Source organism: Oncorhynchus masou, chromosome 24, assembly GCF_036934945.1.
Source record: "Oncorhynchus masou masou isolate Uvic2021 chromosome 24, UVic_Omas_1.1, whole genome shotgun sequence".
Taxonomy (NCBI): Eukaryota; Metazoa; Chordata; class Actinopteri; order Salmoniformes; family Salmonidae; genus Oncorhynchus; species Oncorhynchus masou.
Window position 1 is genome coordinate 104,383,137 of NC_088235.1, and position 15,809 is coordinate 104,398,945.

The following is a 15,809-nucleotide window of genomic DNA, read 5'->3' on the forward strand; positions in this document are numbered from 1 at the left end:
ATTAGTTCCTAATGTTTTATACACTCCGTGTATGTCTATTATAACAAGGAAAGAGCACCCTTCTCAATTTACCTGCCTGGGTCTGAAGACACTGCCTGCGCACTGAAGTGTGCTGCAATAGGTAGCATCTGAGCTCTGATTGGACATTGGCGTAGAGGGATGTTTCATATTGAAATGCAGACCTAATTTCTGTGACGAACAGTGAGAGGTTGGCCAGCACCTGACAATCAAAAGGTAGACGCATTTCTAGCCAACTGGGAAAGTAGATCGATCATGATGGTGCTACAGTACTACTCCTCCTCAATGCCACTCCATTCAACCCATACATGCTCACGAGGCTTGGATGATATACCATTTATACTGGGGTATTCTGAAATACAGACGGTATGATTTTCAACACTGATAAAAAGTTGGGGGAATTTCCACCTCGCGGGGGCATGCTAAGCCACTACTTATAACTATTGTGGCAGACAGCAGGGAGCGGTAAGGGGAGTGGTAATTGAGGGGAGATATCTGGCAGGCCGCTGGCTCCACCCCCGAGCCTTATATGGACTTCCTGCCCCAACGTTAAGCCAGGGAGTACTTGGGGATAAAAGAAGAAGCAGCCTGCACAAAGGGGCAGAGTAGGAGAGAGCCAAGTACGTGATGAAGAGTGGAAGAGAGAGCAATATATGTGAGATCACCTGTTGTTACCTGGACTGTCGGACTACCTCCCTTGTGTACGGGACTGGCTGAGGACCCGAGTGTGAGGATTACCCCTGGAAAACGGACCGGACAAAGAGACCGGCTTGTGGACTGGGAGGTGATTGGTGAATTCCCCCTTCTTCCCCAGTGTATCAAAATCCCTAATAAACTCCTCAATTGCATTCTATTTTCTGGTGCCTGATTTGTTATTGAACTTGGTGACATGGAAACTCCACACCCTTGAGCCTGCTACACTATTTATTAGTTAAGTATAACTATAAGAAATCTAAGCTCAGGACTCCAGCTATGCATGTGGTTTGCTGACTTGCTAGCTAAGTGGTTAGATGTCAAGATCAATCTTCTTGGTTACAGCAGAGATCTTCAATCAAGATCCCTTTTGCCCAAATTGTTGTGTGTCAAAAAAATTGCGACCCTTGTGTGCACTTCTGGTAATACAGTGTTACCCTGGTAACACTTAGTAGTGACACACACAACTTCTGTCTTCTTCTAATAATACAAAATACATTTTAAGCATTCACCAAGCCCTATCAAAACAAATAACACATCAAAATCATGTTCTAGCACTGTCGTCGATTTACGCTCTTCCAGTTGCTGAGGTAGTCAAGGAGCACCTGCCTATTGGCCTCTAGGGATGAATATTTTCCCAAAAATCTACCAAGTTTCAATACCGGGAATAATTCATATTTATCTCGAGAGTATTGGGAAATACCGGAAAAATCAGAAGTATTTAAAACCATGAAAGGGTCACTCAGGGTTCTCCCAAAATAAGATGGTCGCTGCGCCACATTAACATCTTGGCTGCGCCACTATGTAAAGATATCACATCAAGTGAAACTGATATTTAGTAATGACAGAATGACTTTGAGTCAGGATCTTGGGTTTCAGTGGGATTGGGACTATAGGAAAATAGCCTAGGCTCTATATAAGGCTACGATGTAAGTCAATAGATAAATAATACAGTTGACTTCAGCTACTTTACTGCTAAATATTTCTGATCCATGATAGATGAGCTACCACTTCCATACCAGCCAGAGATCAATGAACCAAATATACAGGCATTCATTGAAACAAAATCACATTGATTAACAGACAAGTCACAGCTTTTGATCAGGAGTAGCTACTGCAGGAGTGAAGAGCGAAGTCCACTTGTATAACATGCCAGCAAAATGTTCTGATCAGCTTAATTGTTAACAAATATCGAAATGGATATTCAGTGAAAACATTGATTTGATTTATCTCGACAAGTCCCCCAAGTTCGTGTCAAAGCACCGCGAGGGCACTGTCCCAATCAAAATGGTGCTGCAATTACAATCTAGATGACCACTTTCTGGAAAGCAACAATTTCATACAAGCCTTCAATTGAATTAGCCTACTTTATTCCAGTATTTGCATCATTCAGTTGATCATAACTACGGTGAGTTTTCCTCTCTCTCTGCTCTTTTTCTATGGCCCAATGGCTGTTTCCTCGTCTCTTCGCTGCTGCCAGCCTCCACCACGTTGTTCTCAACACCAGTTTAAATCACTGTAGCCTACTGTTTTCTAGAAGTCTTTTTTCGGGCTCATTTCATTTCTGTTATGTCGGACCAGGCCTGGGCTCATTCTTTAGCTCACCAGGTTTGTGTCGGACCGGGATGTAGAGTTCTCATCAGAACTAAAAATTAAACTGCAGTCCGGCCGTGTAAATTATGTGTGTGCTTTGAATTTATGGCGACTTTGTGTGAAGTAAATACGCTATAGGTTAAAGGCTTCCACACAACAACCTGTTTGGATAATAAGCAAAAAAATGTTTTGCCAATCTGCTTCTGCACATGTTGTGTATTTTGTGGAATTTCATTAGTGCAACATTGAGGGAAACCAGGGTGGGTCTGGTGGAGCCAGATGCACACTGGAACACTGTACCTGCTTGGACGGGGAAAAGGTCATGGGTCACATAAATAAAAAGGAGGGAGAGAGTAGTGAAGAGGAAAACTAGGTATTATTAGCTGACGTTAGTCAGATCACCATCATGTGGAACTGAAATGGTACCTTTTTCTTGTTTTCCTTGTTGGGGAAAACGGTGGTTGACGAGGAAATATAATGTTAAAGAGCAACTTCACCTAAAAACAACTTCTCATTCAGGAAACAGCCTATGTGGCGTCGATATGAGTCAGAAACATGTATTTTACTGTTAAAACTGACTACAAAGTGTAAATTAGGATAATTCTGGTCATAAAGTCAGTCTCATCCAAAACAGAGTTTTGTATTTGAGTATGTCACAACGTAAATGAAGGTTGGATTAATTTCAATCCTGCCCACAGCTGACAGCACACAAGTAACCATCAGTTCGGAGTGCAGCTGCACGCCACCTGATCGTAGTTAGAAGACTCAGCAAGCTGCTGCATGGTTAGAAAACCAGGCCTACATGGAATAGAAAACAGCTAGCTGAAGTTTTTAATCTGATAATGTTCCACGTTCTTACCTCCACACCAGTTAGGAAAGACAGCTTTGTCCTGCAAACAAATGATATACTGAAAAATATGATATGCAACATTTCTTAGCTGGCTAGCCAGATCGCCAATTCAGGATTTTAAAACTGAGCGGTTCTTCATAATTGACACATTACTGAATTAACTAGTTAAATTAACTTTGGTTGCTCGCCTAAACAGCTGACGAGATTGCTTGCTATCGGTAGTGTTCAACGTTTGCTAATTAGCTTGGCTAGTGGGCTGATGTCAAAAACACACGCTCAGCGTTACATGCCCCAATGATCAAATTTAACATTCATATGAAAGTAATTTGTTGAACATTTTAACATCATATGCATTACAAACTGTTTGGGGTTTTAGGCTGGGTTTTTGTACAAGCACTTTGTGCATCAGCTGATGTAAAATGGGCTTTATAAATACATGTGATTGATTGATTGAATAAATAACCATTATACTCATGTTATACTCAACGTTATACTCATATCTCATGAAGTTGTTGTTTAAAAATATTCTAGATAGTGTTCTCCCAAGAAATGGTAGAATGAGAGGGCCTTGATGTCATCACTCTGGGCATCATGTGACACAAAGTTTATCCTAATGAATGGAGATTCCCGTCTGAAGCCACAGGCGGAACATTTGTCTAAAATACACACCCACAAGCACTTTTTGAATGGTCAAATGCGCATTCCACTGTTGTAAATGTTAGGGATTTCTGAACATTTGCTCACAAATCATTCTACATTTGTTCAAATGGTAGTATTTGTGAGCTATGTTGAATAAATTTACAGTTCATGGATTTATGTGTGACTTATGGTGAATATTTGTGAAATATTTTGACATTCACAGATTATGGTTTATTTGTGAAATATTTGTACATATTTACGGATTGTGGTTTTATTTACAAAATATTTGTATATATTCACAGATCACTAGTTTTATTTGCAAATCATGTTGAATAATCGCACAGATCATGTTGAATATACGCACAGATCATGTTGAATAATCGCACAGATCATGTTGAATATACGCACAGATCATGTTGAATATACGCACAGATCATGTTGAATATACGCACAGATCATGTTGAATATACGCACAGATCATGTTGAATATACGCACAGATCATGTTGAATATACGCACAGATCATGGTAGACACACTTACAAAATAAAGAAACAAATCTAACTCCATACAGAATCCGCTCTGAGGCTGGTGTGAACAACGCTGGGGGGAGGAGACAGAGTCGCAGGGGAGGAGGGAGGAGAGGGAGGAGAGGGGGGAGGAGAGACAGAGCCGCAGGGGAGGAGGGAGGAGAGGGAGGAGGAGAGACAGAGCCGAAAGGGGAGGAGGGAGGAGAGGGAGGAGGAGAGACACAGAGACGCAGGGGAGGAGGGAGGAGAGGGAGGAGGAGAGACAGAGCCGCAGGGGAGGAGGGAGGAGAGGGAGGAGAGGGAGGGAGGGAGGAGAGGGAGGAGGAGAGACAGAGCTGCAGGGGAGGAGGGAGGAGAGGGAGGAGAGACAGAGCCGCAGGGGAGGAGGGAGGAGAGGGAGGAGGAGTGATAGAGCCGCAGGGGAGGAGGGAGGAGAGGGAGGAGGAGAGACAGAGCCGCAGGGGAGAGGGAGGAGAGGGAGGGAGGAGAGACAGAGCCGCAGGGGAGGAGGGAGGAGAGGGAGGAGGAGAGACACAGAGACGCAGGGGGGGAGGGAGGAGAGGGAGGAGGAGAGACAGAGCCGCAGGGGAGGAGGGAGGAGAGGGAGGAGAGGGAGGGAGGAGAGGGAGGAGGAGAGACAGAGCTGCAGGGAAGGAGGGAGGAGAGACAGAGCCGCAGGGGAGGAGGGAGGAGAGGGAGGAGGAGAGATAGAGCCGCAGGGGAGGAGGGAGGAGAGGGAGGAGGAGAGACAGAGCCGCAGGGGAGGAGGGAGGAGAGGGAGGAGGAGAGACAGAGCCGCAGGGGAGGAGGGAGGAGAGGGAGGAGGAGAGACAGAGCCGCAGGGGAGGAGGGGGGAGAGGGAGGAGGAGAGACAGAGCCGCAGGAGAGGAGGGAGGAGAGGGAGGAGGAGAGACAGAGCCGCAGGGGAGGAGGGAGGAGAGGGAGGAAGAGAGAGAGCCGGAGGGAGGAGAGGGAGGAGAGGGAGGAGGAGAGACAGTAAATACACCCAATCTAGTAGGATTTATTCTTATGCAGACGGCTGGAGGACGCTTGTGTGTAATCCCTGTGGAGAGGGAAAGGGGCCCGGCACTGATACAGAGAGAGAGAGAGACAGACACGGGTCATATTGGAAGTGACACAGAAGAGAGGAAGACTGGTGTGCTGCCTGAGAAAGGGCTGCCGGGCCAGTTTACTGGGCTAAATGAGCTTCTTGGCAGTGTTGTGACCAGGCTAGAGGTGTGAGAGGAGATGGGGTCGGCAAGGCAGGGAGCCTAGAGGTGGTGTGCTGATTGTAGAGCACACTTTGTTATGGTGGGAGACAAAATGTCAGGGGCCACTGCTCTTCTGGAAAATCTTGGTTTGTTTACTAATATGACTTATATGACTCTTCTCTTCCATCTCTTCTACCCTCACCTCTCCTCCAGTCTTCACTTGCCCTTATTTTGTATTTGATTTCCTCTCTGCTAGTCTGTTCTTCTCCCATCTCCTCTCCTCTGTTCTGTTGTCCTCTCCTTCATTCTCCCATCTCCTCCTCTCTCCCCTGTCCCCTTCTCCTTCAATCTCCCATCTCCTCCTCTCTCCCCTGTCCCCCTCTCCTCTGTTCTGTCCCCCTCTCCTTCATTCTCCCATCTCCTCCTCTCTCCCCTGTCCCCCTCTCCTCTGTTCCCCTCTCCTCTGTTCTGTCCCCCTCTCCTCTCCCCTGTCCCCCTCTACTTTGTTGTGGTTTTAGCTGGCGATGTGGGGCTTGGGGAGCCACTGGAAGCAGTACTGGCATCTGCTGGAGAGCTTGGTGAGCCGCCAGTGGTCATCCCTTTGGCAACCATTTTAAAGCACCAGGCATGGCACAGGAGACCTGGGAGCCAGCACCATGAAATGCCACCCAGCTCTCATTGGCTAGGAGAAACATGCCTCTGAGGAGTGGAGAAGAAGGGACGGGCGAGATGGAGAGAGATGAGTGCGATGTAAGAGAGAGTTGTAGAGGGATGACTTGAGACAGAGAAAAAGTCTCATCCCAGTCTGGCTGGTGGGTTGACACTTGGACAAGGAGAGGCGAGATAATGTTTGATATTGTCTAAGCTTTCTGGGGACCAGCATCCCTGTCATTGAACAGTGTGTGGTTAGAGCAATAACTGTATCTATGAATGGACAAAGCCATCAATCACATGACACCATTCATTCCTAAGTGAACACTAAATAGCGCATTGAAGCCAAATGTAGTGTGTTAAGATGGCGTGTCATGGAGACAGAAGATGCGCAGTTTGAGCTACTCCAGGAAATGACTTTGCAGGCTAGCAATAACAGGGATGCTGGATTCCACGCTTCAAGATTGCTTCGATCACATGGACTGGGATATGTTCCGGATATTATCGGACAACAACATTGATGTATACACTGATTCGGTGAGCGAGGTTACTAGCAAGTGTATCAGTGCTGTTGTACCCACAGTGACTATTAAAACTTTCCCCAACCAGAAACCGTGGATTGATGGCAGCATTCTGCGCAAAACTGAAAGCACGAACCACTGCTTTTAATCATGGCAAGGCGACGGAAACATGACCAAATACAAACAGTGTAGCTATTCCCTTCGCAAGGCAATCAAACAAGCTAAGCGTCAGTATAGAGACAAAGTAGAGTCGCAATTCAATGGCTCAGACACGAGTCGTACATGGCAGGGTCTACAGTCAATCACGGATTACAAAAAGAAAACCATCCCCGTCGCGGACACCGACGTCTTGCTCCCAGACAAACTAAACAACTTCTTTGCTCGCGTTGAGGACAATACAGGACCACAACGCATCACCGGGGGCAAACTACCTGCCCTCCAGGACACCTACACCACCAGATGTCACAGGAAGGCCAAAAAGATCATCAAGGACAACAACCACCCGAGCCACTGCCTGTTCACCCCGCTAGAAGGCGAAGTCAGTAAAAGTGCATCAAAGCTGGGACCCGGGAGACTGAAAAACAGCTTCTATCTCAAGGCCATCAGACTGTTAAATAGCCATCACTAACATTGAGGGGCTGCTGCCAACATACTGACTCAAATCTCTAGCCACTTTAATAATTAAGAATTGGATGTAACAAACGTATCACTAGTCATCTATAAACAATGCCACTGGGATATGCTTAACCCCCCAGCAGTCCTACAATCTAAGCTAGATGCCCTCAATCTCACACAAATCATCAAGGAACCCACCAGATACAACCCTAAATCTGTAAACAAGGGCACCCTCATAGACGTCATCCTGACCAACTGGCCCTCCAAATACACCTCCGCCGTCTTCAAACAGGATCTCAGCGATCACTACCTCATTGCCTGTATCCGCTACGGAGCCGCAGTCAAACGACCACCCCTCATCACTGTCAAACGCTCCCTAAAACACTTCTGTGAGCAGGCCTTTCTAATCGACCTGGCCCGGGTATCCTGGAAGGACATTGACCTCATCCCGTCAGTTGAGGATGCCTGGTCATTCTTTAAAAGTAACTTCCTCACCATTTTAGATAAGCATGCTCCGTTCAAAAAATGCAGAACTAAGAACAGATACAGCCCTTGGTTCACTCCAGACCTGACTGCCCTCGACCAGCGATTCCATGATCCACCTCTATGCAGACGACACCATTCTGTATACTTCCGGCCCGTCCTTGGACACTGTGCTATCTAACCTCCAAACAAGCTTCAATGCCATACAACACTCCTTCTGTGGCCTCCAACTGCTCTTAAACGCTAGTAAAACCAAATGCATGCTTTTCAACCGTTCGCTGCCTGCACCCGCACGCCTGACTAGTATCACCACCCTGGATGGTTCTGACCTTGAATATGTGGACATCTATAAGTACCTAGGTGTCAGGCTAAACTGTAAACTCTCCTTCCAGACTCATATCAAACATCTCCAATCGAAAATCAAATCTAGAGTCGGCTTTCTATTCCGCAACAAAGCCTCCTTCACTCACGCCGCCAAACTTACCCTAGTAAAACTGACAATCCTACCGATCCTCGACTTCGGCGATGTCATCTACAAAATAGCTTCCAACACTCTACTCAGCAAACTGGATGCAGTTTATCACAGTGCCATCCGTTTTGTCACTAAAGCACCTTATACCACCCACCACTGCGACTTGTATGCTCTAGTCGGCTGGCCCTCGCTACATATTCGTCGCCAGACCCACTGGTTCCAGGTCATCCACAAGTCCATGCTAGGTAAAGCTCCGCCTTATCTCAGTTCACTGGTCACGATGGCAACACCCACCCGTAGCAAGCGCTCCAGCAGGTGTATCTCACTGATCATCCCTAAAGCCAAAACCTCATTTGGCCGCCTTTCGTTCCAGTTCTCTGCTGCATGTGACTGGAACGAATTGCAAAAATCGCTGAAGTTGGAGACTTTTATCTCCCTCACCAACTTCAAACATCTGCTATCTGAGCAGCTAAACGTTCGCTGCAGCTGTACATAGTCTATCGGTAAATAGCCCACCCAATTTTACCTACCTCATCCCCATACTGTTTATATTTATTTACTTTTATGCTCTTTTGCACACCAATATCTCTACCTGTACATGACAATCTGATCATTTATCACTCCAGTGTTAATTTGCAATATTGTAATTATTTGCCTACCTCCTCATGCCTTTTGCACACAATGTATATAGACTCTTTTTTTTCTACTGTGTTATTGACTTGTTTATTGTTTACTCCATGTGTAACTCTGTGTTGTCTGTTCACACTGCTATGCTTTATCTTGGCCAGGTCGCAGTTGCAAATGAGAACTTGTTCTCAACTAGCCTACCTGGTTAAATAAAGGTGAAATAAAAAAAATAAAAAAAATGTAAAATGTTTACATACCCTACATTACTCATCTCATATGTATACCATCTACTGCATCTTACCTATGTTGCTGGGCCATAGCTCATCCATATATTTATATGTACATATTCTTATTCACTCCTTTACACTTGTGTGTATAAAGTAGTTGTTGTGAAATAGTTAGATTACTTGTTAGATGTTACTGCACGCTCAGAACTAGAAGCACAAGCATTTCACTACACTTGCATTAACATCTGCTAACCATGTGTATGTGACCAATTAAATGTGATTTGATTTAGCTCAGTGCTGCCCCCTCTTATTGAGTCATTCAAATTGAAGGCCGGCCCCGGGTACTGCAGGCTGCCATTAGCAACTAAATGATCCTTAGAACTTCTTCTATGTGTGATTTTTAAATAATCGGTTCAAGAACATACATCTGGTGTATTAGAAGCACTTATTGGTACCATGATTGTCTTCTGAATGTTTTATTTATTTACACAAAGATTGCCATCTTTCTATTCACTATAATGAGGGAACCTGTTTTCTGCTAACAATGCGTGCAGCACCCCGGTCGGCCTAAAACTTCTGTGCTTCAAATCAAATAAAATCACATTTTATTTGTCACATGTGCCAAATACAACAGGTACCGTGAAATGCCTACTTACAAGCCCAACAATGCAGTTAAGAAAAATAAGAGTTAAGAAAATATTTACCAAAATAAAACAATGAAAGAGCAACAAAAAAATAGCAAAAACAAGGTCATATAAAGGGGGTACCGGTACCGAGTCAATGTGCGGGGGTACAGGTTAGTCGAGGTAATTGAGGTAATATGTACAGTACCAGTCAAAAGTTTGAACACACCTACTAATTCAAGGGTTTTTCTTTATTTTTTACTATTTCTACATTGTAGAATAATAGTGAAGACATCAAAACTTTGAAGTAACTCATATGGAATCATGTAGTAACCAAAAAATGTGTTAAACAAATCAAAATAGATTTTAGATTCTTCAAAGTAGCCACCCTTTGCCTTGATAACAGCTTTGCACACTCTTGGCATTCTCTCAACCAGTTTCATGAGTTAGTCACCTGGAATGCATTTCAATTAACAGGTGTGCCTGGTATAGAGATCCTGGATGGCAGGAAGCTTAGCCCCAGGTTGGCCCCAGTGATGTGCTTTGCCGTACGCACTACCCTCTGTAGCACCTTGTGGTCGGAGGCCGAGCATTTGCCATAACAGGCAGTGATGCAACCTGTCAGGATGCTCTCGATGGTGCAGCTGTAGGATCTGAGGATCTGAGAACTCATGCCAAATCTGTTCAGTCTCCTGAGGGGGAATAGGCATTATCGTGCCCTCTTTACGACTGTTTTGGTGTGATTGTTGGTGATGTAGACACCAAGGAACTTAAAGCTCTGTTCCACTACAGCCCTGTCGAGAATGGGGGCGTGCTCGGCCCTCCTCTTCCTGTAGTCCATGATCATCTCCTTTGTCTTGATCACGTTGAGGGAGAGGTTGTTGTCCTGACACCACACTGCCAGGTCTTTGACCACCTCCCTATAAGCTGTCTCATCATTGTCAGTGATCGACAAACTTAATGATGGTGTTGGAGTCGTGCTTGGCCACGCAGTCATGGATGAACAGAGAATACAGGAGGGGACTAAGCTCGGACCCCTGAGGGGCCCCGTGTTGAGGATCAGCATGGCAGATGTGTTGTTGCTTACCCTTAGCACCTGGGGTCGGCCCGTCAGGAAGTCCAGGATCCAGTTGCAAAGGGAGGTGTTAAGTCCCAGGGTCCTTAGCTTAGTGATGAGCTTTGAGGGCACTATGGTGTTGAACACTGAGATGTAGTCAATGAACAGCATTCTCACGTAGGTGATCATTTTGTCCAGGTGGGAAAGGGCAGTGGGGAGTGCAATTGAGATAGAGCCATCTGTGGATCTGTTGGGGCGGTATGCAAATTGGAGTGGGTCTAGGGCTTCTGGGATGATGGTGTTGATGTGAGCCATAACCAGTCATTCAAAGCACTTCACGGCTACAGACATGAGCGCTATGAGCAGGTAGTCATTTAGGCAGGTTACCTTGTTCTTGGATACAGGGACAATGGTGGTCTGCTTAAAACATGTAGGTATTACAGACTCTGCCAGGAACAGGTTGAAAATGTAAGTGAAGACACTTGCCAGTTGGTCAGCGCATGCTCGGAGTATACGTCCTGGTAATCCATCTGGCCCTGAAGCCTTGTGAATGTTGCCCTGTTTAAAGATCTTACTCACATCGGCTACGGCGAGCGTGATCACACAGTCATCTTGAACAGTAGGTAGTCTCATGCATGCTTCAGTGTTGTTTGCCTCGAAGCATGCATACAGAGGGGGCAGTCATTCTCCCCTGGGCTAGAGGGAACATGTCCAACACAGTATTTGCAATCGAGGACACTGCTTTCATTTTTTTATATATTTTTTTATTTAAGAAACAAATAAATAAAAATGTAGCTTACAGCACCTGGTATTCCCGGGTGGGACCCTGCATAACTACCAAGATCAGATGAGATCTGGCATGTTCAGGGTGGTATGACCACAAGCTTATTTTTTACCCCATTTTATCCCCGAATTACGACATTGGCTCATCGCTGCAACACCCCAATGGCTCAGAAAAGGTGAAGGTCGAGTAATGCGTCCTCCAAATCATGACCCGTCTGGCCGCGCTACTTCTTATCACACTGCTCACTTAACCTGGAAGTCAGCCACACCAATGTGTCGGAGGAAACACTGTTCAAATTACCACCAAAGTCAGCTTGCAGGCACCCAGCCCTGCCACAAGGAGTCGTTAGAGCGTGATGAGCCAATGAAAGCTCACCTGTCCAAACCCTCCCCTACCACGGACGGCACTGGGCCAATTGTGCGCCGTCTTATATGGCTCCCAGTCACGGTTGGCTGTGACACAGCCTATAGGATCGAACCCCAGGCTGCTGCGCCACTCAGGATCTTGTTTTCTGCTAACAATGCCTGCAGTAACCCCGTCTGCCTTTAACTTCCGTGCATCAATGAGAGGGGGCAGTCATTCTCCCCTTGGCTAGAGGGAACAACCCTGTATTTGTAATTGAGGGCACTGCCCTTCAAATAACAAGATCAACCCACTTCAGGACAAAAGCTATGTTTATAGATCTGTTGCAGTATTGTGACACGAGAACAGCTCATTAAAAACAAATCTCTTTTCCATTGAGTATCTCCACTAAATAGCCAATAATCCTCATATGTAGCCAAACAATGTTAGACAAGCTTGTAAATGTCACACTGTGCAGTGTTTATAGATATGTTGCAGTATTGTGACACAAGAACAGCTCATTAAAAACAAATCTCTTTTCCATCGAGTATCTCCACTAAATAGCCAATAATCCTCATCTGTAGCCAATCAACGTTAGACACGCTTGTAAATGTCACGCTGTGCAGAGGACCACAAATATTAAGAGTGCGCATTGCAGCGCTGCTACTGGCTATGACATGGGGAGACGTTAATCAATTGACCACTATAATATAACCATTCAACCATTCTCATTGAAAGCAAGACACCGTAGAGCTGTTGTTCTATGTGTTCTATTTCTATGTTTACGTTTTTGTATCTTTTACTTTCAGTTTTGTACACCATCTTTAAAACAGCTGAAAAGACAATATTTTTGGTTATGGAAAATATATTTCACAGTGGTTTAGATGGTACAATGATTCTCTACACAATGACTGCTTGTTTTGTCACATAAACTGAAATTAGACAAACTATTACATATTTAGCAACCAGGAAATGGCGGAGCGATTTCTGCATATTGCACCTTTAACCCATGGGGGGTGAACAAACTCAATATACTTTAAATTACAAAAATCAAATTGAAACCTGTGTAGAAATGATAATAGGACTACATGCAAACAGTTTCCTGACTGTGTCCAGCTCCCTAATAATCACCTAAATGAAAGCTAGACAGTCAGGGAGCATCGAAAATTCCAAAAACAATGGGAAAGGGAGATACCTAGTTAGTTATACAACTGAATGCCTTCAACTGAAATGTGTCTTCTGCATCAGAGAGGTGTGGGGGGCTGCTGCCTTAATCAACATCCACATCTTCAGCGCCCAGGGAACAGAGGGTTAACTGCCTTGCTCGGGGGCAGAAGGACAGATTTTTACCTTTTCAACAAAGGGATTCAATCCAGCAACCTTCCAGTTACTGGCCCAACACTCGAACCACTAGGCTACCTGGATAGCTTTAGCTAATTTTGATGGCAAAAAAAATATAAACATTTTCAGTGTGTCCCTTCAAACTTCGATGAAGACCGAATGCGGCTCTCTGCAAATTTAGCTTATTGGCTAATCTGACTGATTATAAAATGACAAGATCAATTGAGGTACCAATTAAGTTAAATTTACAGGTATCAATAATTATTTCAGACCATTATTTTTCAATAGATGGGTTAATGGTGCAATATGCAGAAAATTCTCCACCATTTCCTGGTTGATAAAATAAAGAAAAGTTTTCCTAATTTCAGTTTATGTGACAAAACAAGCAGTCATTGTGTAGAGAATCATCCAAACCACTGTGGAAAAAAATTCCATAACCAAAAATATTGTATTTTCAGCTGTTTGAAACTGGTGTACAAGCCCGAAAGTAAAAGATGCAAAAATTAAACTGAAGAACAGGAAGCATAGAAATAGCACACATAGAACAACAGATCTACAGCTTCTTAAGACTTCCTTTCGATGAGAATGACAGATCTATAACTCATATTTCTATGTACATTTGGTCAGGTCACCAAAAAGTTACATATTGCAGCTTAAATACAATGTGTCTAAGAAAACAGCCACATTCACATGCACTCAGCAATGGCAATGTGAACTCCATATCCACATTATCCACATTACATATCCACATAAAAACTCCCAACACCTGCTCTGGTGACCGTATTTACAATGCTTATTGAAGCCCTGCGGCGCCTCTGCAATGGGGATCATATGTACAGCGCAGCAGTATTAGTTGGACAGGTGGTGTTACTTACGACAGTTTTCTTCATCGCTGTTATCAGAGCAGTCGTCGTCATCGTCACATCTCCAGAGAGTAGGTACACACCTTCCGTTCTTGCATTGAAACTGACCCGTTTCACAATCCGTATCCGTATGAGTCCCTGTAGACCGAAGAAGATAAAGACGTAAAGATAAAGACGTAAATAAAACATTGAATCATGTTCAATCTTTGATATTAATGTTGCATCGATCTACTGTTACCATAAAGGTTTAGAGAGTTCTGTTGATACAACGTTGAAACATGGGTTAAATGTTGGATACGAAGTGATGGGTTAATTGACCCTGATACAGTACGTTGTTATTAGGCTACAACACTGTATGGGGGGGGGGGGACAAGAGTCTCTACGATGAGCAAAACATCAATTGAGAACAGAAAGGGAAAGCAAGTTGAATTAAATTGGCACTTAAAGCCTATATGGGAATAAATCTAATCGTTTCAAATTGGAATGCAAAACTACAACTGTTAGACTAACAGCTGTAATTTGTTTCTTTATTTTATTGTAGCCTAACTTAAGAATGTTTTTTTGTTGTTGTGAATGTTGACAGCTGCCGTTCAACATAATGTAGCGTAGGCTACAACAGCCTTATAAACCAACTCAAATTATAATGCTGACTAAATAAAAAATGTACAGTGAGCACCAGTGTATTGAATCAATTAGGAAATGATGGAACAACACTGCAACCCCTTCCATTCCACGTATCCCTAGGTTTTGTGAGTGTGTATTGTGTCCCAAAGCTAGGTTACCTTCTCTTCCGTATGTCATTCAAGCACATGTTGGCTACCTCCCGCCTATTGTAATTTACCAGGCTCTCACGTCACCATAGACTGGTTTCATGTTGTGGAATAGGTAACCAACAGCAGAGCATAGGATGTGCTATAAAATAGTATTTAGTGCAGGTAAACTTATATCCACCTTTGTGATGACTATTGGTAATAGGAAGCGCGTCTAGCCTATTCTACACTGGCTTCTTCAGTTCTGTCTGTAACGTCGCTTCCCCATTCGAAATGAAAAATATATCCCTCACCCATAATCAATGAGATTGAGAAAAATGCATTCTTACCTTGGGTGGAGTGGAGCTCCAATAGTAACACATGTAGGAGCATTAGCTTCCCGACTTCTGTCCACATCTTTAAAAGAAGAGGTGATTCGTAGTTTTGTTCATTAAAAAAAAATACTGAACGAAGCAAACCACCTCTTCCCCTCGCTATGCAACGCTCACTCGCTCTGCCTTGGCTTGGCTGATCGGCTCGAGACTCCCTGCCTCAGTAGCAATTTCAATCAATGACGTTTATGGGAGGGATTGAGCCTGCAGTAATGTAGTGAAACTGAGCACATGGACACCATATCAGTCGATACAGCTGGCGAACTGACCTAGCATCTTCAAAGTACAGTATTAGGGTATAAATCATTTCACTGAATATGTTCTCAATCTGTGTGTTTCCTGGAGATGATGTAGTCTTTTCCTATCCATCTATACTATTTGAGTAATAACCAGAATATGAGTTTTATTGAGCTGTGTGTGGCACTAGCCTCCATTGATTATCTATCAGACAGCTTGTAATCAATTCATATCAAACATATCTCAAACATGATGAAATACATACAGTTTTTGTTTAGATTTTTAGAATCAAGA

At 44.2% G+C, this 15,809-nt stretch overlaps 1 protein-coding gene across 2 annotated transcripts in view; it reads right to left on the reverse strand.

The window, feature by feature from the left end:
- The window catches only part of LOC135513176 (low-density lipoprotein receptor-related protein 8-like), a 350,237-nt gene extending 334,836 nt beyond the window's left edge, over window positions 1-15,401 (reverse strand). For both annotated transcript variants that reach the window (XM_064935966.1, XM_064935965.1), the window contains exons 1-2: window positions 15,237-15,401; window positions 14,150-14,275 (exon numbers count right to left, since the gene is read on the reverse strand). In XM_064935966.1, coding sequence (XP_064792038.1) covers window positions 14,150-14,275; window positions 15,237-15,303 — 193 coding nt within the window. In that variant the 5' untranslated portion in view covers window positions 15,304-15,401. The remainder of the gene's footprint in view (window positions 1-14,149; window positions 14,276-15,236) is intronic.
- Window positions 15,402-15,809: the final 408 nt, after the last annotated feature.